The sequence below is a fragment of the Panthera onca genome, chromosome E2 (genome assembly GCF_046562875.1).
Source record: "Panthera onca isolate mPanOnc1 chromosome E2, mPanOnc1 haplotype 2, whole genome shotgun sequence".
NCBI lineage: Eukaryota > Metazoa > Chordata > Mammalia > Carnivora > Felidae > Panthera > Panthera onca.
This window is the reverse complement of record NC_138353.1, coordinates 16525048-16548293: the sequence shown is the minus strand read 5'-3', so window position 1 is coordinate 16548293 and position 23246 is coordinate 16525048. Positions and strand designations below refer to the sequence as shown.

The 23246-nt window shown below is 36.7% G+C and overlaps 2 protein-coding genes across 2 annotated transcripts in view; both read left to right on the top strand.

Annotated features, from left to right (window-relative positions):
• The window catches only part of ZNF345 (zinc finger protein 345), a 28530-nt gene extending 9863 nt beyond the window's left edge, over positions 1–18667 (top strand). The window contains exon 2 of the mRNA XM_060652049.2: positions 16163–18667. Within this exon, the coding sequence (XP_060508032.1) occupies positions 16242–17681 (1440 nt within the window). The 5' untranslated portion in view covers positions 16163–16241 and the 3' untranslated portion in view covers positions 17682–18667. The remainder of the gene's footprint in view (positions 1–16162) is intronic.
• LOC132690985 (uncharacterized) overlaps positions 1–23246 on the top strand; it is a 53467-nt gene that overhangs the window by 10733 nt on the left and 19488 nt on the right. The window lies entirely within an intron of this gene.

Below are 23246 nucleotides of genomic sequence, written 5' to 3'. Positions count from 1 at the left end.
TGTTGACTTTGATAATTGGTTAAGGTAGTATCTCCTATGTTTTTTCACTATAAAGGTAATAGTTGTCTCTGTAATGTTATGTTGCATATGGGAGATACGTTAAAAGTGTAAATGATTTTCCACAAACTTTTACACACTACTTCTAGCATCCATTGGTATTACTTTCTGGATCCATTATTACTATGATGCTTTCAAGATTTTTTTTGTTTTATTTGTTTTGTTTTGGTTTTTGGTTTTTTTACTTCCATCATTTTGTCTATATTAATTAATTGGCATTTTATCATAAAGAAGAGTGGTCCCTTCTTCACTACTTACTTATTCATTTGTTATGTCAGTATAAATTCATAGATTTTTATTTTGCTCAATGAGGTATAATCTTTTGCTATTTGGTCTGATACTCTAATTGTTCTGGATTTGGCCACCAGTTGCCTATTCAGGGTGACTTCTGCATCCTTTTAACTTTCTACATGATTCTTTGAGACTTTCCTTACTTTCTGGCACAACAAGTTGCAATAGGCTCGTATCCAGATACTCTCTTAGCTCCAGCCAGAATTGAACCATTTCTCTAAAGAGCCTGGTTCCTTGCAGTAAAGAATGTTTAGAAACCAAGATCTGGTTGCTAGGACTATAGTATTCATTCTAGTTTTATCCTGTTCCACATTTGTATCTTCCTTCTCCAATAATTAAAAACCTGACTCTCACATCCTCATTATATTTACTAATTTGTTCAATTCTAGAATATACAAAAATAGTTTTGGAACTGCTAACCTATACAATAACAAATATCAAATACTAAGTGTAGTTCAGTATTTGTTTATAGTTCTCTTTGTTTAGAGTAAGGATAATAGTTAAAATACTGTGTTCAAATTTACTTGGGTTCATTTTTTTATTCCCTCCTTCAGTGCGGTTGTATTATTCATTTGAAATACATTTAGATTTATTTGTTCCTGTTTGTATGTGTTTGACTTTTCAAAAATTATCGGTTCATTCTGACTGATTTGATTATAGGAATTGGTAAAGCATTAACATGGTTCCAAAAGTTAAAACTATACAAAAAGGTACAGCTGGAACATGTCACTCTGCTCCCAGAACCCTTGTTTTAGTGAATATTATGCACTGAATTGTGTCCCTCCAAAATTCATATGTAGAAGCACTAACTCCCAGTACCTTATAATGTGACTGTATTTGGAGATAGGTCTTTTAGAGAGATAATTAAGTTAAAATGAGGCTGTTAGGGGGGACTGTAAACCAACCTGACTGATACCCTTTTATGAGGGGAAATTTAGACACAAAAGGAGACATGGGGGATGCTCATGTACAGAGGAAAGACCATGTGAGGACAGTGAGAAGGTGGTTATTTGCAAACCAGGGAGAGAGGCTTCAAAAGAAGCCAAACTCTCCAACACCTTGTGCTTGGATTTCTAATCTTCAGAATTGTGTAAATTTCTGTTGTTTATACCACCCAGTCTGTAGTATTTTGGTATGGAAGCCCTAGCAAACTAATAGTATGTTATTTCCTCCTGGCTCATAGCATAAATCTGTCTCCCTGGAACATGTTGAGGTTGGACCCTTGTTATAGGTCTAATGGCAACAGAATGGTTCTGTTGTATCTTGAGGAGAATGAGCATGACCTTTTAAGTTACTGCTCCAGGTGATGCTATCATAGGATTTTCAATCAGAGGAAAGCTACTTTCCCAGACACTGGATTGCAAGTTACTTCCACTGTTAAGAGAGTCCCCAAAAGACTTGGTGGGGGGGCTCAAGATTGTCAGTTTCATCTGGGTCCCAACTGGATGTCTCCATTCCATATTTAAGGAACAATTTTTTTTAATGTTTATTTATTTTTGAGAGAGAGTGAGAGAGAGCACGAGCAGGGGAGAGGCAGATAGAGGGAGACACAGAATCCAAAGGAGGCTCCAGGCTCTGAGCTGTCAGCACAGAGCCTGATGTGGGGCTCGAACCCACAGACTGTGGACAGTGAGATCATGACCTGAGCCGAGGTTGGACGCTTAACTGGCTGAGCCACCCAGGAGCCCCTAAGGATCAATTTTTTTACCAATTAGTCCTCTAACTTTTACATGAAAAATATGGCAAGACTGAATTCAACTATTATCATAAGTCAGCAGCCTGCACAATTTTATGTTTGATTTTCAGCAATATCAGCCCTGTGACTTCAAGAAATGGAGACTCTTTGGATTTGCATGGACGTGCTCTGGTTCTCAAGACTGTGACTTGAACTCAGAGTTAACAGACCCAATCTTGTCAATTTCTCTTTGTAAGCACTGGAATGAACTCACATGAATTCACATTTCACACCACAGCCCTTATAAGTCATCATTACTACAATAAAGGTCAAGATATATGGCTCCCAAGATATATGCTTTAGTCAGCATTTTATCACGATCAACCACAGCTTAATTAATTGTGATCCCACTGCATGCCATGGATTTTTAGCATCCCAAATGCTATCCACAAGGAGCTTTATCTGTAGTCAAGCCCAAAGGATTAGTAAACATTTGGAAAAGGATAGAATAGTTCAGTGCAACAAAGATGTAAGGAATGGCTGAAAGGCATGACCTAACTAATCCCCAAATCCCATCTTTACAGGCCTGTCTCCTGGGACCACTTTAGGTACCAATTCTGTTGCTGTCAGGATCCCATCAAGAGACAGGAAACACATAATAATTTGAACTGGGGAAGTTCAATATGAAGAATTATTAACTAATGAGACTGGAGTAACATAGGATTGTCTAGTAATCCGTAAAGAGAACACTAAAGACCATATGAATAGCATATATAAAAAGCTGCCATCACTTTAATGGTTGAAATGCAGTTCCCAAGGAAGCCCAGGGCTGAAATCCAGACCTTGTTGGAGAGGGCACAGTCGTGGTTCACTAAATGACAGAGTAGTCACAGTGGTGTAGGGTTGGGACTAAGGTGAGGCCACTAAGGTATCAGGGTGCAAAAGTTAACGAAGCAGTCACTCTCAGGTATCAACTCTACACTTTCATGACCCTGAGTAGGAGTGCCTCAAATTTGGCACCCTAGGTGCCTCATTCGTAAGGGGGTACTCCTTCTCAGGGTCATAGAAGTACAGGGTTGGCACCTGAGTGAGTGTTTGCTTAAATTTTGTGTTCTAGATACCTCATTTGCCTCTCTAAGGTCCTATCCCTGCCTTGATGCTGCACTAGCAGCACTTGTTGGAAGTACCTCCTCTGGAATTTGCTGGAAATCTGCCCTCTAGGGTAGGGTGTGGAGTCTTACCAGGAGCGTGTGCTACAAAACTGCCAAAGAAAACTGCTGGCTAATGGATGTTATTGGCCACCTGGTGCTTTAAGAGCTGGGAGCTAAAGGAGTTGCTTACACTGAGGGAACCAGGTAAAGCCATCCAACTTGCAGGAGCTGGGCACATGGGCAGCTTCATGTGCTGCACGAGGGCACTGGACAAGCCTGACAGGCAAACACAGAGGGAATAGTCTACCTGCAATGTCTTTCTAACATCTTTTTCTTTGGGGCGCCTGGGTGGCACAGTCAGTTAAATATCTGACTTTGGCTTAGGTCATGATCTTACGGTTTGTGGGTTCGAGCCCTGCATTGGGCTCTGTGCTGACAGCTCAGAGCCTGGAGCCTTCTAAGGATTCTGTGTCTCCCTCTCTCTCTGCCTCTCCTCTCTCTCTGCCTCTCCTCTCTCTCTGCCTCTCCTCACGCTCTGTCTCTCTCTCTCAAAAATAAAAATTAAAAACAAACATCTTTTACTGACAAAGCTTAACATTGTGCTGACAGAGGAAAATATTCAAATAGACCTGATTTGTCTGCATTTACAAAGTAGGCAGTAAAGGATGAATTGGGGATCTGAGAGGCAATAAGTTCATAACTAGCATATAGTCTTTAAAGAGTTTTAAAGTTAGGGGCACCTGGGTGGCTCAGTCAGTTAAGCGTTCGACTTCAGGTCAGGGCATTATCTCACAGTTTGTGGGTTTGAGCCCCACATTGGGCTCTGTGCTGACAGGTCAGACCTGGAGCCTGCTAAGGATTCTGTGTCTTCCTCTCTCTCTGCCTCTCCCCCACTCATGCTGTCTCACTCTATCTCAAGAATAAATAAATATTAAAAAAATTTAAAGTTAATTTTAACTTACGTATGGTGTGAGATAGAGATATTATCCCTTTGTATATGGATATCTGATTTTTTTTAACAGCTTTTTTGGAGAATCCATTTTTTGTTCACTGTTGTCGTGCCAGGTTCATAAGGTTCTGTGTATGAGTGTATTCTTGGCTCAGTCTTCTGTGACATAGTTCTCTATTTTATTCTCTGTGCCACTGCTACAGTCAGTATTGTATGATAGTAAATCTTGATATCTGATAGAGCAAGTCCTTCCAACTTATTTTTAAGGAATGCCCCTTAGTCTTCTGTATATAGTTTAGAAAATCATCTTGTAAAGGTCTATGAAAAACTTGTGATTTTGGTTACAATAGCATTAAATACATAGATTACTTAGGAGAATTGGTGGCTTTATAAAATTGATGCTTCCTTTTTTAATAAGAAATGACATTCTATATATTGTTTATCTAGGTATTGTTTAATATCTCAGTCCACTTTTATAATTCTGTCCATATATTATACATTTCTCAGTACTTTGTGTGATGCTATTTATAAATAAAATGTATTTTTTTCTTTTTTTCTTCTTTCTTTCTCTCTCTCTCTCTCTTCCTTCCTTCCTTCCTTCCTTCCTTTCTTTCTTTCTTTCTTTCTTTCTTTCTTTCTTTCTTTCTTTCTTTCTTTCTTTCTTTTCTTCTCTACACCCAACATGGGGCTTCAATTTATGACTCTAAGATCAAGAGTCACACGCCCTACTGACTGAACCAGTCAGATGCCCTAAATAAACTGTATTTTTCTAATTTTGTTGCTGGTTTGTAGAGATGAAGTTGGCCTTTGCTTTCTGGTTTATTTCTGAGACTTCTGCAAAATCTCTTTCTAAATATAACGTCTGTTAGAGAATCTTTTGCATTGTTTCCTTATAGGCAGTCATAAGATCTGCAAACGTCAGTTTCATTTCTTGTTTTCCAATGCTTTATATATTTTACTTGCTACAAATTTTAAGGACTTGCACTTACTATTTCATCATTTGGTATATTCTTTCCTATATTTTATAGGTACCATTCATCTGTATAAGGAAATTTCCTTCTACTCACAGGCTTTTAAGTTTTTTTTCTTTTTAATAATTGGATGTTGAATTTCATTGAATTATTTTCTGCCTATTAAATTGTGCCTTTTCTTTTTAATCTGTTAATGTAGTTAATTATATTAACATATTTTATTTTTTAAGTCTTCTCTAATGTTTATTTTTGAGAGAGAGAGAGACAGAGTGTGAGCAGGGGAGTGGCAGAGACTGAGAGGGAGACACAGACTCTGAAGGCTTCAGGCTCTGGGCTGTCAGCATAGAGCCTGACGTGGGTCTCGAACTCAGGAACCATGAGATCATGACCTGAGCCAAAGTCAGGTGCTTAACCTACTGAGCCACCCAGGCACCCCAATATATTTTCTTTTTTTATGTTAATTTTTTGAGAGTGAGTGCTAGTGAGTGGGGAGGGGCAGAGAGAGAGGGAGAGAAAGAATCCTAAGCATGCTCTGCACTGTCCGTGCAGAGCAGGACTCAGGGCTTAATCTCATGAACTGTGAGATCATGACCTGAGTCGGGCACTCAACTGACTGAGCCACCCAGGTGTCCCTATATTAACATATTTTCTTTTTTTTTTTTTTTTTTTTTTTTTTTTTATTTTATTTTTGGGACAGAGAGAGACAGAGCATGAACGGGGGAGGGGCAGAGAGAGAGGGAGACACAGAATCGGAAACAGGCTCCAGGCTCCGAGCCATCAGCCCAGAGCCTGACGCGGGGCTCGAACTCACGGACCGTGAGATCGTGACCTGGATGAAGTCGGACGCCTACCCGACTGCGCCACCCAGGCGCCCCTTTTTTCTTTTTTTTTTTTTTTCTTTTTTTTTTTTTTTTTTTTTTTATTAACATATTTTCTAATGTTGGAGGAATCTTATCTTCTTTGACTAAAATAAACTTAGTTATAATCTTTTTTTGTTGTATCTGGTTTGCTAGAATTTTGTTTTCAATTTTTATAAATATGTTCATAAGTTAGATCAGCCTGAAATTATTCTTTTACATATAGGCATTTTCTTATTTGGCATCATGGGCTATATTAGTTTTATCAGATAAATTGGAGAAAGTACAGTTTCTTTTTTAAAATTTAAAGTTTTGTACATTCAGGCATGTATAAAATATATTCTAGGTTTGAATTTAGTAAAGTGTATCCCCTCCCCGGGTCTCCCAAGAGATGAGAAGGCAAATTGATGTATGGAACACTATATTGCCTGTTAGCATCTTCAGTGACACAGTGCTATGTCCAGGAAACCATGAAATATGTCCATGAAGGGTGTCCTTTATACATAACATGACTTTTTCTTGCGAAAATACAAAGGAAAGTAGAGTAAGCTCTAACAATTTTCTAAATACTCACCTTGCCCTTTTTTTTCTTTTCAAATAAAGGATGACTCTTTAGTATATGTTGTAGAAATAGACTGGGTTATGTTGGTTGTGCTTTTCTCTGAAAAGGAAAGATCAAAGAAAAACAAAGCTAAAAAAAAAAAAAAAAGATTAAGTACATCATGATATGATGCTAATTTAAAGTTAGATCAGGGGCGCCTGGGTGGCGCAGTCTGTTAAGCGTCCGACTTCAGCCGGGTCACGATCTCGCGGTCCGTGAGTTCGAGCCCCACGTCAGGCTCTGGGCTGATGGCTCGGAGCCTGGAGCCTGTTTCCAATTCTGTGTCTCCCTCTCTCTCTGCCCCTCCCCCGTTCATGCTCTGTCTCTCTCTGTCCCAAAAATAAATACATTGAAAAAAAAAAAAAACGTTGAAAAAAAAAATTAAAGTTAGATCAATCTCTGTTCACTGATTCTTGTATGATCAGATGGGATTTTTGGGAAGGATAAGACATTTAAGAGCCTTACAGTCTGAAGAAATGAACATCATTGGTATAACTCTTTCTAAGAATTATATAGATCTAGGAGTGCCTGGCTGGCTCAGCTGGCCAGCAGATGACTCTTGATCTTGGGGTTGTGAGTTCAAGCCCCATGTTGACTGTAGAGATTACTTAAATAAGTAAATAAAGTTAAAAAGAGTTATATAGATCTATGTCTCTGGGACAGAAGCCAACAGTGATGACCCATTACAACTTCAGGCAATGTATTTTTAACTCTAGGGATACAGCATTATTTATAGAGATTAACCTCTTTTAGCTCTTGTTGGTGCTGTTGAAAAGAGGAGTTTAGAGACATCCAAGAAAGATGACTTACCTACAGATGACTTTGTGTGCCTATTTCTCAAATCATGTGTAGATTTTAAATGTTTATTTATTTTGAGAGAGAGAGAGAGAGGGAGAACCAGTGAGGGAGGGACAGAGAGAGGGAGAGAGAGAATCCCAAGCAGGCTCTGCATTGACAGCAGGGCTTGATCTTGCGAACCATTAGCTCATGACCTGAGCCAAAACCAAGAGTCAGACACTTAACCAACTGAGCCACCTGGGCACCCCTCAAATCATATGTAGATTTTGAACATAAAACAAGAATGTAGCACTCCCTTCCTCAGTACATTGGTATGCTTGTCATATATTGCCACTTATGTATATATTAAATCATTTTTTAAAGTTGTATCTTAAAAACAATAAAATTTAAAATGAAATTCCAATACAATTATAATAGAGAATCAAAAGCAAAAAAGTAATAGGTGATCTGACAATACACTGAATAGACTGTCTAACAGAACACTCTTTATTATGATTTTGTGGACTTACACAAAATAACCACATAGCATAAGATAAGGATGATTGAAAAATTAAAATACCATTTCTTGAGCTTTATTGTGTATAAGGGTCTGTATATAATACCTTAGAAACTGATAATTTCTTGCCAATATTCTAAAATGAGGAAACAGAGTTTTAGTGGGGTAAATAATTTACCCAAGGATGTGAGTGTTAGGAATTGGATTGAAAGCTGGATTTGTCAGACTTCAGAGCTAATGTTCTTAACCAAAATAGTTTGGAGTTAAGTCTACAGGGAAGATATAAAAAAATAAAATTAGCCAACGATATCATGGACAAAATGGAAGTTTATTCTCACTTAGGGAAAAGAATTTTCTTGAATGTTCTCAAACTCTTCTTTTCAGTTGTACTAAGAAAAGCCAAAAAAGGTTAGTCTCTCTAGATAGTGCTGTACATGTACAATGATTCTTACTTAAACAACACACACACACACACACACACACACACACACACACATGTGTTTATAGATAGATGGATAGATGGATAGATGGATAGATAGATAGATAGATAGATAGATAGATAGATAGATGAAGGGGAGGAAGATTAGAATCTCCGGGGAATCAGAACCAATAGGAAATTCATAAAGCTATAATAAGGAATTATTTTAATGCAGTAATGGAGAACGGTAAGCCCCAAGATCTACAGTCCACAAGCTAGAGAACCAGATGAGCTGATGGTGTCATTCCAGTCCAAAGGCCAGCAGACTTGAGATCTGGGAAGAGCTAATGTTTCAGTTTGATTCTAAATGCAGGAAGAAAACGTATGGCCCAGCTAGAAAGCAGTCACGCAGGAGAAATTCCCTTTATTCACTCAGACTTTTGTTTTATTCGGGCCTTCAATTGATTATATGAGGCCCACACACACATTAAGAAGGGCAGTCTGTTATATTCAGTCATTTACTCACAAGTCAGTTTACTTATTTAAATGTTGAACTCATTTGAAACCACCCTCACAGAAGCACTCCACAATATTTGACCAAAAAATATATCTTAAAAATAATAACCCAAGGGCACCTGGATGGCTCAGTCAGTTAAGCATCCGATTTTGGTTCAGGTTATTATCTCATGGTCTGTGAGTTTGAGCCCCACATTGGGCTCTGTGCTGACAACTCATAGCCTGGAGCCTGCTTCAGATTCTGGTCTCCCTCTCTCTCTCTGCCTCTCCCCTAGAGCCTGCTTCAGATTCTGTGTCTCCCTCTCTCTCTCTCTCTTCCCCTCCCCTGCTTGTGTTCTCTCTCTCTTAAAAATAATTTTTAAAAAAGAGTCTGGTTTTTTGTCTCTTTTTTCTTTCTTTTTTTTGCTTCTTAAATTACACATGAGTGAAATCATATGGTATTTATCTTTGACTAACTCGCTTAGTGTTACATCCTCTATATCCATCCATGTTGTTGAAAATGGCAAGATTTTTTATAGCTGAGTGATATTCCATTGTATATATATGTACCACATAAGTACACATATACATATAAATAAACTAAATAAATATAAATATGTATATATACATATAAAATACATATAAATATATGTATATATACATATAAATAAACTTTTTATAAGTTTATTTACTTATTTTTGGGAGAGAGAAAGAGCGTGAGTAGAGGAGGGGCAGAGAGAGAGGGAGAGAGAGAGAGAATCCCAAGCAGGCTCTGCATGGTCTGCACGGAGCCCGACTTGGGTCGAACTCACGAACTGTGAGATCATGACCTGAGCCAAAATCAAGAGTTGGACACTTAACCGATTGAGCCACCCAGGTATCCCACCACATTTTCTTTGTACATTCACCTATTGGTGGACATTTGACTTGCTTTCATAATTTGGCTATTATAAATAATGCTGCAGTAAACATAGGGGTGCATATATCTTTTCATATTAGTGTTTTCATATTCTTTGGGTAAATACCCACTAGCGGAATTACTGGATCATTGTATTTTTAATTTTTGGGGAGTCTCCATACTGTTTTTCACAGTGTCTGCACCAATTTGTTTTCCTACAAACAGTGTACAAGGGTTCCTTTTTCTCCACATCCTCGTCAACACTTTTTGTTTCTTTGTTGTTGATTTTAGCCATTCTGACAAGTGTGGAGTGATATCTTGTTGTGGTTTTTACTTTTTTTTTTTACTTTTCCCTGCTGATGAGTGATGTTGAGCATCTGTTGGCCATCTGTAAGTCTTCTTTGGAGAAATGTCTCTTCATGGGTTCTGCCCGTTTTTTAAATTGGGTTATTTGTCTTTTGGGTGTTGAGTTATAAAAGTTCTTTATATATTTTGGGTACTAGTCCTTTATTGGATATGTCATTTGAAAATATCTTCTCCCATTCAGTAGGTTGTCTTTTATTTCTAGTGATTGTTTCCTTTGCTGTGCAGAAGCTATTTATTTTGATATAGTCCCAATAGTTTGTTTTTGCTTTGATCTTCCTTGTCTCAGGAGACATTATGAAAAATGTTGCTATGGCCAATGTCAGAGAAATTACTGCCTGTGCTCTCTTCTAGGATTTTTATGGTTTCAGTTCTCACATTTAGGTCCTTAATTAATTTTGATTTCATTTTTGTGTGTAGTGTAAAGAAGTAGGTCCATTTTCATGAGTTAATTTTTTATGTGAATTGAGATAGAGGATCTGATTTCGTTCTTTTGCATATATTTATCCAGTTGTCCTAGCACCATTTGTTAAAGATATTTTTCTTTTCCCCATTGAATGGACTTGTCATCCTTGTTGAAAGGCAATTGGTCATAGAAGTTTAGGTTTATTTCTGGATTCTCAGTTCTATCCAATTGGTCCATAGATCTATCCTTGTGTCGGTGTGCAGTATTTTGGTTACTGTAGCTTTTTGTTTGTAAGTTTTGAAACTGGGAGGTAGATCTTCATACTCTGTTTTTCTTTTGCAATTTTGTTTGGCTATTCCGGGACCATTCCATATGAATTTGAAGATTGGCTTTTCATTTCTCCAGAAAGGCCATTGAAATTTTGATAGAGGTTGCATTGAATCTGCAGATTGCTTTGAGTTTTGCTATCTTTTAACACTCCTAAGTTTTCCAGTCTGTGCACATGGGATGTTATTCTGTTTTTAACCCCAACTGGTGAACTGCAGTTGAATTGTCACTAACCACCCTGAGTTGGTGTCAGACTCCACAGGTTTTAGCTAAGTGTTTACCTCTCCCTACTTTAGACCAACTGGCTGCAAATCTTGTTATGGAGAAAGGGTTCCTGTGACCGCCCTCGCTGCCAGGTTTAATAATTTACTAGAATGACTCTTGGAATTCACAAAAGCACTATTCTCAGAATTAAAGTTTTATTATAAACCATAAGGATACAAATCAGGAATAGCCAAATGAAGAGATACATAAGCAAAATCTGGAAGGAACCCAACTATGGTTTCTGTAGAATTTCCTTGTGGAATTAGGGTACATTACCTTTCTGGTTCATCAATGTGTTTATCTGCCAGAAAATTATATTGAGCTTCAGTGTCCAGGCTTTTTATTGGGGTTCCACTGTGACATGAATGCTTAATTACTGCCTGCATAATTGATCTCTGTCTCTAGCTTCACTCTGCTCTCCCAGAGGTTGGGCTGGCTCAGTCTTTCTGATGACCACCTCCAATGCTGAAGCTACCTACACAGGCACAACATGAGTTACCTCATTAGCATAAACTCAAGTGTGATCCAATATGAAAGACACTTATATCACTTAGGAAATTCCAAGAGTTTTAGAAACTATGATCTAGAAACCTGGGACAAATACAAGACTAATTCTTTATTAGATAACAGATATCTTCTTATTTATTTAGTGGTTCCTTTTCTCTTGGATCTTTTAGCTTAACTTAATTAATGATTTGAAAAAGATCTTTATATTTTGGATACTAGGTTTTTGATAAAAAAATATTTTATAAATATCTTCTCTCGGGGCACCTGGGTGGCTCAGTTGGTTAAGTATCTGACTTTGGCTCAGGTCATGATCTCACGGTTTGTGAGTTCAAGCCCCACGTTGAGCTCTGTGCTGACAGCTCAAAGCCTGGAACCTGCTTCAGATTCTGTGTCTCATTCTCTCTCTGCCCCTCCCCCGCTTGTGCTCTGTCTCTCTCTGTCTCTCAAAAATAAATAAATGTAAATAAATATCCTCTCTCATTCTAAAGCTCATTACTCTTTATCATGAATTTATTCATAACTGAGGTATGAGTCATGTTTACTTTGCTGTACAACTTAATTTGCTATGTAATGTTGCCTGTTTTTTTGGGGGGGGGTGATATGTGGTTGTCCATTTAACTATCACTAATTCATACTCAGTCTTTTAGAAAACAAATTTTTGGGAAATTTGGCATTTCCTATGTTTAGACAGCCCTCCTACAATCCTTTGTTCTTCTCTGCCCACTATCATTCTACATTTTGCCTACTTTTTGAATTCTGTTCCCTTCTTCTTTGTTGAGTTTTTATTTCTTGGATTTCATGCCTTCCTGTTTCTTGGTTTACTCTAAGAAAACGTGAAATTATCAAAATTGTTTTTTTGTGTAGGTGGCATGTAAAAATGGATAAATGTGTTAAACTTGTGAATTCTAGTATATCTGAAAAGGGCTTTTCAACCAGTATATTTGTTCTTTCACAGGACATGAATTCTACTTGAAATATTTTTCTTTAGAATTTTAAGGTTATGACTTCTGGTTTAGAATATTGTTGAGAACTTCAAAGCCATTTTCATTCCTGCTCTCTTATTGATGCCCTGTTTTTACTCTTTGGAGCCTTTTAAGTTCTTTTCTTTGTTCCTAGTGTCCTGAAACCTAATGTAAAACATATCTTAGTGTGAATCATTTTTATTTTTTATGCTAGGTATCAAGTAAGTCCATTAAATGTGGAGATTCATGTCCTTCAGGTCTGGAAAATTTCTTAAATGCTATTTTCTAAAACAATCTGTAATTTCTGTTTTCTTTGAAAAATTTCTAATATACAGCAAACTTGAAAGAATATTTCAGGGGCGCCTGGGTGGCTCAGTCAGTTAAGCATCCAACTTCGGCTCAGGTCATGATCTCACTATCAGGAGTTCCAGCCCCTTGTCAGGCTCTGTGCTGATAGCTCAGAGTCTGGAGCCTGCTTCAGATTCTGTCTTCCTCTCTCTCTGCCCCTCCCCTGCTCGCTCTTTTTCTCTCTCTCTCTGTCTCTCAAAAATAAACATTAAAAAAATATTTTTTAAAAGGAAGAATATTTTAGTGTACCCTATATAGTCATCACCTAAAGTCACCAGTTGTTGTCATTTTGCCACATTTGCTTTGTCTTTCTAAACACACAACATACACACAAACGCACACACTTTTTCCCCCTGAATCATTTGAATACAGGTTGGGGATATCTGGACACTTTACCCTTAATACTTTTAGTATGTATCTTCTAAGTATAAGGACATTTTCCAAACAATAACAAATCTATGAAAATTTACATTAACTCATTAATATCACCTCAAACATTTCATGTTCAATTATTTCCAGGGGTTCCCCAAAATGTTTTTTGTTTTTTAGCTGATGTAATTTTGTTTGTTTTTTTGTTCATTTATTTGGTTGCTTGTTTGCAATCCAATCAAGATTCATGCATTATTTTTGTTGTTGAGTCTCTTTAGTCTCTTTTTTTCACATTAAAAAAAAATTTTTTTTATTATATGAAACTTATTGTCAAATTGGTTTCCATACAACACCCAGTGCTCATCCCAAAAGACGCCCTCTTCAATGCTTTAGTCTCTTTAATCTAGAACAGGCTCTCATTTTTTTTTGTTTTGTTTTGTTTTGTTTTAATAGGACACTGAGTGTTTTAGAGAATTCAGGACAGTTTTCTTATAGATTGTCTCAACAACCTCCGTTTCTCTGATGGCTTTCTCCTTTAGAGATGGCAATCTCCTTTAGATTTGGCAAGCATGCTGTGTAGGTGATAAGACAGTGTACGTTTTATTGCATTACATTGGTGAGGCACATAATGTCAGGTTGTTGCACTATTGGTGATAGCCAGATTTTATAACTGAAGGTTAGAAGTGGTGAATACTAAATCTTCCCAGTACAAAGGTATATTTTTCCCTTTATAATTAGTAAATAATCTGTAGAGTGATATTGTGAAACCAGTAAATACTCTTTTTCTCAACAACCATTCACTTTCTAGTTTTAGAATTTACTGAGGATCCTAGCCTTTTGCAGGATAAATCATCCTTTTCCTTACTTTTTGGGTTAGGTTTTACCATTTTTTGGTTTGTTAAGCTAGTCTTAATTTGTCTTCATGCTTTCCCACTTCAAAAGGTTTTGTTGCTGCTCTTTACTTGTCTTTGACCTTGTGGGTTTGGTCCTTTTTTAAAAAAATCCATTTCATTCATTTCAGTGAGTCTGTTAAAAGGGCAGGAAAAACTGCATGCGATCCACTTGTTCTCTTTGAGAGAAAAGTGTATTCTCTTTCTGGAGAAATCTTGTTTTTAGAAGTTTATTTTCAAACTAACTTATTTTGAATTTTGAAACTAACTTACTACATTAGGCATTCACTAATGTACTTTGCTCTTTTTGTATGTGCCAGGGTTCAAGTTGATTAAAGTCACAGACATTGGTTATCCTTCCTTCCTGAAGTTTGGCTCTACTGTAGCAGACGGACATTAAGCAAACATTCAAATATGAAATTTGCAATTGTAGGAGACAAATGTGTAATCACCCATTACCAAACAAAACACAAAGAATGGAAGAAAACAAAGTGCTTTGTGAGATAATGGTGAGATGTGCATAGTTAAGATTGAATATTCAGAAAAGATTTTTATTAGGATATGCCACTTAGCAGAGACCTGAACAATGGCCAGGAGCTTGTAAGGCCAAAAGAGGTGGCAGTGGAGATGGTGGTATGGATGTTTATTTAGGGCAGATGAAATCATGGCATGTGTGTTTGGTGGTGGTGGGGGGGGGGGTGGTTAAAGTTTAGTGCATTTGAAGAACTGAGAAGACCAATGTAGCTGTAGTTTATTGTTAAAAGGAAATAGGTAGCAAGTTGAAGAGGCATGCAGGAGGCAGGTTGCTAAGGAATTGTTAAGACCAAGTTAAGGACTGTGGGTCTTTCCCTAAGAACAGTGGGAACCACTGAAGCATTTTGAACATGAAAGTGCCAGGCTGAATATCACTCTGGCTGTTAGGGGTGGAAAACTAGAAAGGCAGACAGCTAGATAAAATGCTACTTTTTTATCCAAATAAAAGATAATTTTGGCCTGGATCATCTATTGACAGTAGAGAGGGAAAGAACAATTTCAAGACATATTTAGGCCAACCTCAAACAAGATTGCTGTATGAGTGTTATAGGAAGAGAATGGAGCTCAGATGTTTTCACCTTTTGGGGCTTGACATATTTGCTCAGGGACTTAATTGGTATCTTAAATCCATTCATTTTCCTAGTTTCTTTTCTGGCATAGAAGTCTTACAAAATAATAGCTACTAAACACTGTGCAGTTACTTTATACAACTACATATATACATTATGTGTGATTTCAGAATTATTCAATAATCATTGGAGCTGGGGTTCAGAATACTTATCTGCATCTTTGAAATCTGCCAATAGTACCACATTACCTCTATCTGCTATTCTTTTCTCTCAGATTTTAAAACTAGATTCTCGATTACAGTAGCTTTTGCTGTATCCCCTTTTTTGCTCTCCCAAGCTTAGCTTCATAGACTTCCTACACAAACATGGATTTTATCAAATGGCATAAATAAGCCACATTCTAACCACAATAGGTTCTTCCTTCTTCATTGTTCATTTATCACATTAATCTTTCATCAGGATACTGCTGTATCTGAAGTAACATTCTCTTTTATTTCCTTCAGATTCTATGCAATTTATGTTTGTTACCTGACTATTTATCCTAGATTTTTTTCTAGGTGTAGTTAGTGCTCCAAACAACCCTAAGAAATGGGTTAATTGGTAATTACCCACATTTTAAAATGTATATCACGCTAGATTTATTCTCTTACAAAATTGGAGTAGAGCCTAGACATCTTTATATTTATCAAGGTCCCATGTTTGAAGGTTTTTTTTTATTTAGATCACTATAGGAACAACTGACTAATCTATTTTCCTAAATATCTCTTTACCTTCCAGTGTGACTTCTCATTCTTTTTACTTTCCTTATCTGTTTGTCAAGTTGCCCCATCATATTTGAGAACTGTATAAACTACTTACTTTTTATGAAAATTAGTTTTGGTTAAGTCTTTTCATTTCTATTATAAAAGTTTTTTTTCCTCCCAGAACACAAAAAAAGTGAATGTTTGCTTTTATATTTTCTTTCAGACTGTGAATCAAGGTTGAGACCAAGAAATTATTTCTGAAAAAGGATATTTATGGAGTAGAATCATCCTGATGAGAGATAATGGAAAGACTTTTAAAAAACAGCATTGAGTGTTCAAGTTTCAGAGGTGATTGGGAATGTAAAAGCCAGTTTGAGAGAAAACAGGAATCTCAGGAAGGACATTTCAGTCAAATGATATTTACTTCTGAAGACATGCCCACTTTCAATAACCAGCATCAGAGAATACATACTGATGAGAAACTCCTTGAATGTAAGGAATGTGGGAAGGATTTTAGTTTTGTATCAGTCCTTATTCGACATCAGCGAATTCATACTGGTGAGAAACCTTATGAATGTAAAGAATGTGGCAAGGCCTTTGGTAGTGGTGCAAACCTTGCTTACCATCAAAGAATTCATACTGGTGAGAAACCTTATGAATGTAGTGAATGTGGAAAGGCCTTTGGTAGTGGCTCAAACCTTACCCATCATCAGAGAATTCATACTGGTGAGAAACCATATGAATGTAAAGAATGCGGGAAAGCCTTTAGTTTTGGATCAGGCCTAATTCGACATCAGATAATTCACAGTGGTGAAAAGCCCTATGAGTGTAAGGAATGTGGGAAGTCCTTTAGTTTTGAATCAGCCCTTACTCGGCATCACAGAATTCACACAGGTGAGAAACCTTATGAATGTAAGGATTGTGGAAAGGCCTTTGGCAGTGGTTCAAACCTTACTCAACATCGAAGGATTCATACTGGTGAGAAACCTTATGAATGTAAAGCATGTGGAATGGCCTTTAGTAGTGGTTCAGCCCTTACTCGGCATCAGAGAATTCATACTGGTGAAAAACCGTATATATGTAATGAATGTGGGAAGGCTTTTAGTTTTGGATCAGCCCTTACTCGACATCAAAGAATTCACACTGGTGAGAAGCCTTATGTATGTAAGGAATGTGGGAAGGCTTTTAATAGTGGCTCAGATCTCACTCAACATCAAAGAATTCACACTGGTGAGAAACCCTATGAGTGTAAGGAATGTGAGAAGGCCTTTAGAAGTGGTTCAAAACTTATTCAGCATCAAAGAATGCACACTGGTGAGAAGCCCTATGAGTGTAAGGAATGTGGGAAAGCCTTTAGTAGTGGTTCAGACCTTACTCAACATCAGAGAATTCATACTGGTGAGAAACCTTATGAATGTAAAGAATGTGGCAAGGCCTTTGGTAGTGGCTCAAAACTTATCCAACACCAGCTAATTCACACTGGTGAAAAACCCTATGAATGTAAAGAATGTGGAAAGTCCTTCAGTAGTGGTTCAGCTCTTAATCGGCACCAGAGAATACACACTGGTGAAAAACCTTATGAATGTAAGAAATGTGGGAAGAATTTTGGTACAGGCTCAAGCCTTACTCAACATCAGAAAATTCATACTGGTGAGAAACTTTATGAATGTAAGGAATGTGGAAAGGCTTTTGGGAGAGGTTCAGAGATTCAGCAACATAAAAAATGTCATACTGGTGAGTAGTAGATCTGTGAATTGGAAACTCTATAAGTTAGAATTATGTGGTTAAGGAAGGACACAGGACAGAAAAGAAAATTCATACTGGTGAGAGTCACTACAAATGTAATTAAGGTACAAATGCCTTACTTATGCTTTACCACTTAGTCTGAAAGAATTTATACAGGAAAAGAAAAACCACTCTGAAGATCTCTGTCTATATTCATTCTTTCATTGCTTTTGGAAAATTCATACTTGTGAATATTAAAAATTAAAAAACCATTTATTGTATTTTTGCCTTTATTTTAAACATTGAAAAATTCACTTGGGGGCTAATCCTGCTACCTTTGTTTTTTTTATGTTCTTAATTTTTTGTGCATTATACAGAATTACTAATCCATCTCAAAATTATTTTAAATTATTTATTGAGGGTCTAAATTTAGCCTTCTTCCTGTTTCTCATTTGAATGCCATTTATTTAATAACTATATTTTTGTATTTTTTATTGCCTGTTTGATGGTAAGTTATATTTTTATACATATAAAGCATGGATATCGGGTCAGTCTTTGTTTCTAAATTTGCATATCTGTGTTTGTATCTGTGTTCCATTTTGTTCGTGTTAAGTTACTGTTACTTTTAAGTATCCTTTAGTATCTTGTGGATCTGTATCTTTTGTTTTGGAAGATTGCTTTATTTTCCTTTTATAAAGTTTATACTTCTCTTTTTGCAAAATAATTTTTCTCTATATTAATGTAGATATGAACAAAGTAGATAGTTATCTGTAATCATACCAGTCATAGACAATCTTTATCAAACTTTTGGAGCAAACTCTTTAAAACTACATATCATTGTTTTTGACAGAAAGTGTGATTGTGCTATACTATAACCAGCCTTTAATATTTGTTGTAAATATATTGGTTATTCTTTTATTGGCTTCAAAGTATTCACCTGTCTTTATCAAACCCCTATTTTGTCAAATATTGGAAATTTTACCATTATAAAGAGTTATCTTGATGGCCCCTTTTGAATGTGTCTGCTTTGTTTTTTATTCATTTCAGAGAAAATGTGTGGGATCTCTTCTACTTTTAAAGATTTATACATTATAAAGCTCTGCTTCCCTTTGGCCAACATTCTTGACCCAGTTATTTCCTAAATGTTAACTGACTTATTCTTCCAGGTCATTTTATATGCATATATAATGTGCTTTTGGTAATGTGGGCATAATTCGTTCACTTCAGAGGCTTGTTATGTGGATTCTACAATTGTGCCTATCACATAATAAAACTTGCATAGTATTAGCCTTCGTCATTATTATTATCTTTCAATTTTGTTTTTTTAGGGAAAAGTTTTTAGCTAGTATCCTTGTCTTATTCAACATCAAAGACATCATAATGGGAAAAAAAAGATATTCGTGTAAATGAATATAAGAAAATTTTGACTAACATCTGTTTCTTATAGAACAGGGATAATTCATCTTGATAAAGAAAAATATGAGATTGTAATGTGTGAGAAGGCAAAATTCATACTGAGGTAAAAATAAAGAGGGTAGCTCCTTCATAGAAATTTGAACTTTGAGTAATGACCTCAGCATAATGACAGCATAAGATGCATGCCTTCATTTGGCCTCCAAGTTTAACAACTAAAATTCAGCATCCACCTATAAGAAAAAGGGCCTCTGTGGTTGTTGTGAGATCCAACACCATAAGCTAAAGGACCTGAGAGGAGTCTCACCCACCACATAAAGTAATAAGACTTTATTACTTTATTCCCAGTATAAGACTGGGGAAACAGCAGAAGTCTGTGAACCAGCCCCAGCCCCTCTTGGCTGCATTCAGGGTAAATCTGGAGAGTGCTGATTTGAGCAGACACTCACAGATGAGAGAGCCTTTGCAGAACTTCAGATTTCCTGAGGAAAGATTCTAGCACTCTGTTAGAGCAAAAAAACAAAAAAACAAAAACGGTGGGGGTTGGGGGGTGTAAGATGAACTTCACCAGTGCTACCTGTTCCCCAAGGCAGCACACCATGTTGCTGAACTAACCAGCAATGACTTCTGCAAGTGATAATAGTGGGTGATTGCCCAGCTTCCCCACCTGTATAGAATGCTGCTGAAGAAACTTGTTTCTCTGCTGCAGCACCCATAGTATTGAGGCAGTACCTGATATCAGGATATAAGAATATCAGAGTGCATTAAAGAAATACAGTTTCAGGGTGCCTGGGCAGCTGAGTCGGTGAAGTGTTTGACTTTGGCTCAGGTCATGATCTCAAGGTTCATGAGTTCAAGCCCCGTGTCAGGCTCTGTGCTGGCAGCTCAGAGCCTGGAGCCTGCTTCAGATTGTGTATCTCCTTCTCTCTCTGCCCCTCCCCCACTTGCCTTCTGTCCTCAAAAATAAATAAACATTTAAAAAATTTAAAAAAACAGCAAAAATAAACACAGTTCTTACTTGGCTGCATTCAGGACTCAAGCAGGAAGCTCAACACAAGCCACTGGGAAAGCCTTGCCCAAGGAACCTCCATCTGGCTTGCAGGCACCCCTAAAGTCCCAAATGTGAAACCCACAGCTCCCCCAATTCTTCAGCTCCCAAGTATGGTACTAAGAGCCAGTTTTGGTAGACCGAGAGCATGCAGAAAACAAACCAGAGTCTGTGGCAAGGGAGAAATCACAAACTTGAACTATAGTATTATCTTAAGAAAGACAAAAGAGGTTTCCAGCAGCCAGCCTGGTGAGTTGTAAGTTTGAGAGGAGACAAAGAAGCCACAAGGGGGCAAGAAGCATGGAGCACATGTATTCCTACAAGGACAGAGAAAGACCTAGTTATAAGCAGGACCAACAAAAAGTATCTCCGACCTGAAGGCAGCTAGTAACGATTGGAGGAGGTGACTACTTCAAATGAGAAAACAGCAATGCAAAACTCCAAGAAACATGAGGAATCCATGAATATGACATCACAAAAAGATCTCAATAATCCTCGATTCAAAGACACAATTATGTGGTTTGCCTGATAAAGAATTCAAATTAGCTGTTTTAAAGAAACTCAATGAGCTACAATAAAACACAGAACTCAGCAAGTCAGGAAAATAATACATGAATAAAATGAGAAATCCAACAAAGAGAAATCCTAAAAACAAACCAAACAAATCTGGAGCTGAAGAATGAAATGAAAAATGCAATAGAGAACATCAACACAAGGATAGACCAAGCAAATATAAAATCAGAGAAATGAAGGGTAGGGACTCCCAGTCAGAGGAGAACCAAGAAAAAAGGAATGAAAGAGAGTGAAAAAAGCCTACAAGATGTATGGGACACCATAAAACAAACAAGAATATAAAAAAAGAACTGTAATTTGTTAATGAATTCAGAATAGTAAAAAAAAGGTAAATGGTAAAATCAAAAACATAAAAGAAGGCAATAAAGAATAGAGCTTTTGTATGGGATTAAAGTTACTGTTCATCAGCTTAAAATGGACTATTTTATCTAGAAGATGTTTTGTGTAAGTCTCGTGATAATCACAAAGCACAAACCTATTAGATTCACAAAAGATAAAGTGATGGGAATCAGAGCATATCACCATCTGTGGAAAAGGTAGGCAGTAAGAGGGAGGGGGTGGGGTGAGGAAAAACAATGGAACTACAAAGCAGCCAGAGAGATAGTAATAAGATGGCATTAGTAAGTCTTTACATATTAATAATTACCCTGAATGTAAATGAATTGAATTTACCAATCAAAACGCATAGAATGTCTGGATAGATGAGATTCAACTACATGCTGTCTTCACAGACAGGCACTTCAGCTTTAAGGTCGTACGTAGGCTCAAAGTGAAGACATAGAAAAGATATTCCATGGAAGCAGAAACCAACAAAGTGAGGTTGGCCTTACAGGGTTAGCCCATACTTACATAAGACAAAATAGACTTTAAGCCAAAAACTATAATGAGACAAAGAAGGTCATTATATAATAAGTTGGTTAATTCATCAAGATGATATACAATTATAAGTGTTTATGCACCCACTATTGGAGCCCTAAATATCTTAAGCAAATACTGACAGATCTAAAGGGAGAAATAGGCAATACAAGAATAGTAGGGGACTTTATTACTTCACTTTAAGTAATGGATAGATCATTCAGACAAAATCAATATAGAAACATTTGACTTCAATCATACATTAGACCAAATGGACCTAACAGACATATATAAAACATTCCATTCAACAGCAGCAGCAGAATACACATTCTTCTCAAGTGCACATGGAATGTTCTCCAGGATAGGTCATATGATAGGTCACAAAACAATTCTTAGGAAATGTATACTGACCTCATACCAAGTTTCTTTTCCAACCACAATGGTATGAAACTAAAAATCAAGAACAAGAGGAAAGCTGGAAATTTTACAAATATGTGGAAACTAAGCAACACATTCCTGAATAACCACTGGTCCAAGGGAAAAATCAAAAAGAGAAAAAAAAAATCTCCAAACAAATGAAAATGGAGATTCAACAGACAAATACAAATGCAATGTTGTGAAAGCAGTTCTCAGAGAGAAATTTATAGCCATAAATGCGTATAGTGGGAAAAATGAAAGATTTCAAATAAACAACTTTAAATGTTAAGAAACCAGAAAAAGAACAAACTAAGGCCAAAGTTAGCAAAAGGAAGTGACAAAAATCAGAACTGAAATAAATGAAATAGAGACTAGTAGAGCAATAGAAAAGATTAGCAAAGCTAAAATCTTTTCAAAAAGATAAAATTGACATTCAGCTAGACTAAGAAAAAAGGTAAAAGGACCCAAGTAAAATCAGAAATGAAAGAGGAAACATTCCAAGTGATATCACAGCAATACAGAGGATCATAAAAAACTACTATAAACACTTATATGCTAACAAATTGGATAACCTAGAAGTGGATAAATTCCTAGAAGCATATGACCTATCAAGACTGAATTATGAAGAAATAAAAAAATCTAGACCAACTACTATACTAGTAAGGTGCTTCAATCAGTAATCAAAAATTTCCAATGAAGAAAAGCCCAGCACTGAAAGCTTCACTGCTGAATTTTATCAAACATTTAAAGAATTAATGCCAATTCTTCTCAAACTGTTTCAAAAAATTGAAGAGGAAGGAACACTCCCAAATTCATTTCACAAGATTAGCCTTGCCCTGATGCCAAAACCAGATGAAGACACCACAAGAAAAAAAAAATTACAGGTCAATAATCCTGATGAACATAAATGCAAAAATTCTCAAGAAAATATTAGCAAACTGATTTCAACAGGACATTAAAGGAATCATACACCACAATCAAGTGAGATTTACCCCTGGGATACAAGGATAGTTCAACATATAGAAATCAATAAATGTGATATACCACATTAATAGAATGAAAGATAAAAATCATATGATCGTTTCAACAGGTGCAAAAAAACATTTGGCAAAATACAACATCCTTTCATGATAAAAACACTCAGCAAATTTGGGTATAAAAGGAGCATTCCTCAAACAATAAAAGCCAAATATGACAAACCTTCAGCCACCATCATACTTGACAGTGAAAGGTGACAGTTCTTCCAGTTCAGGAATAACACCAAGATGTCTACTCT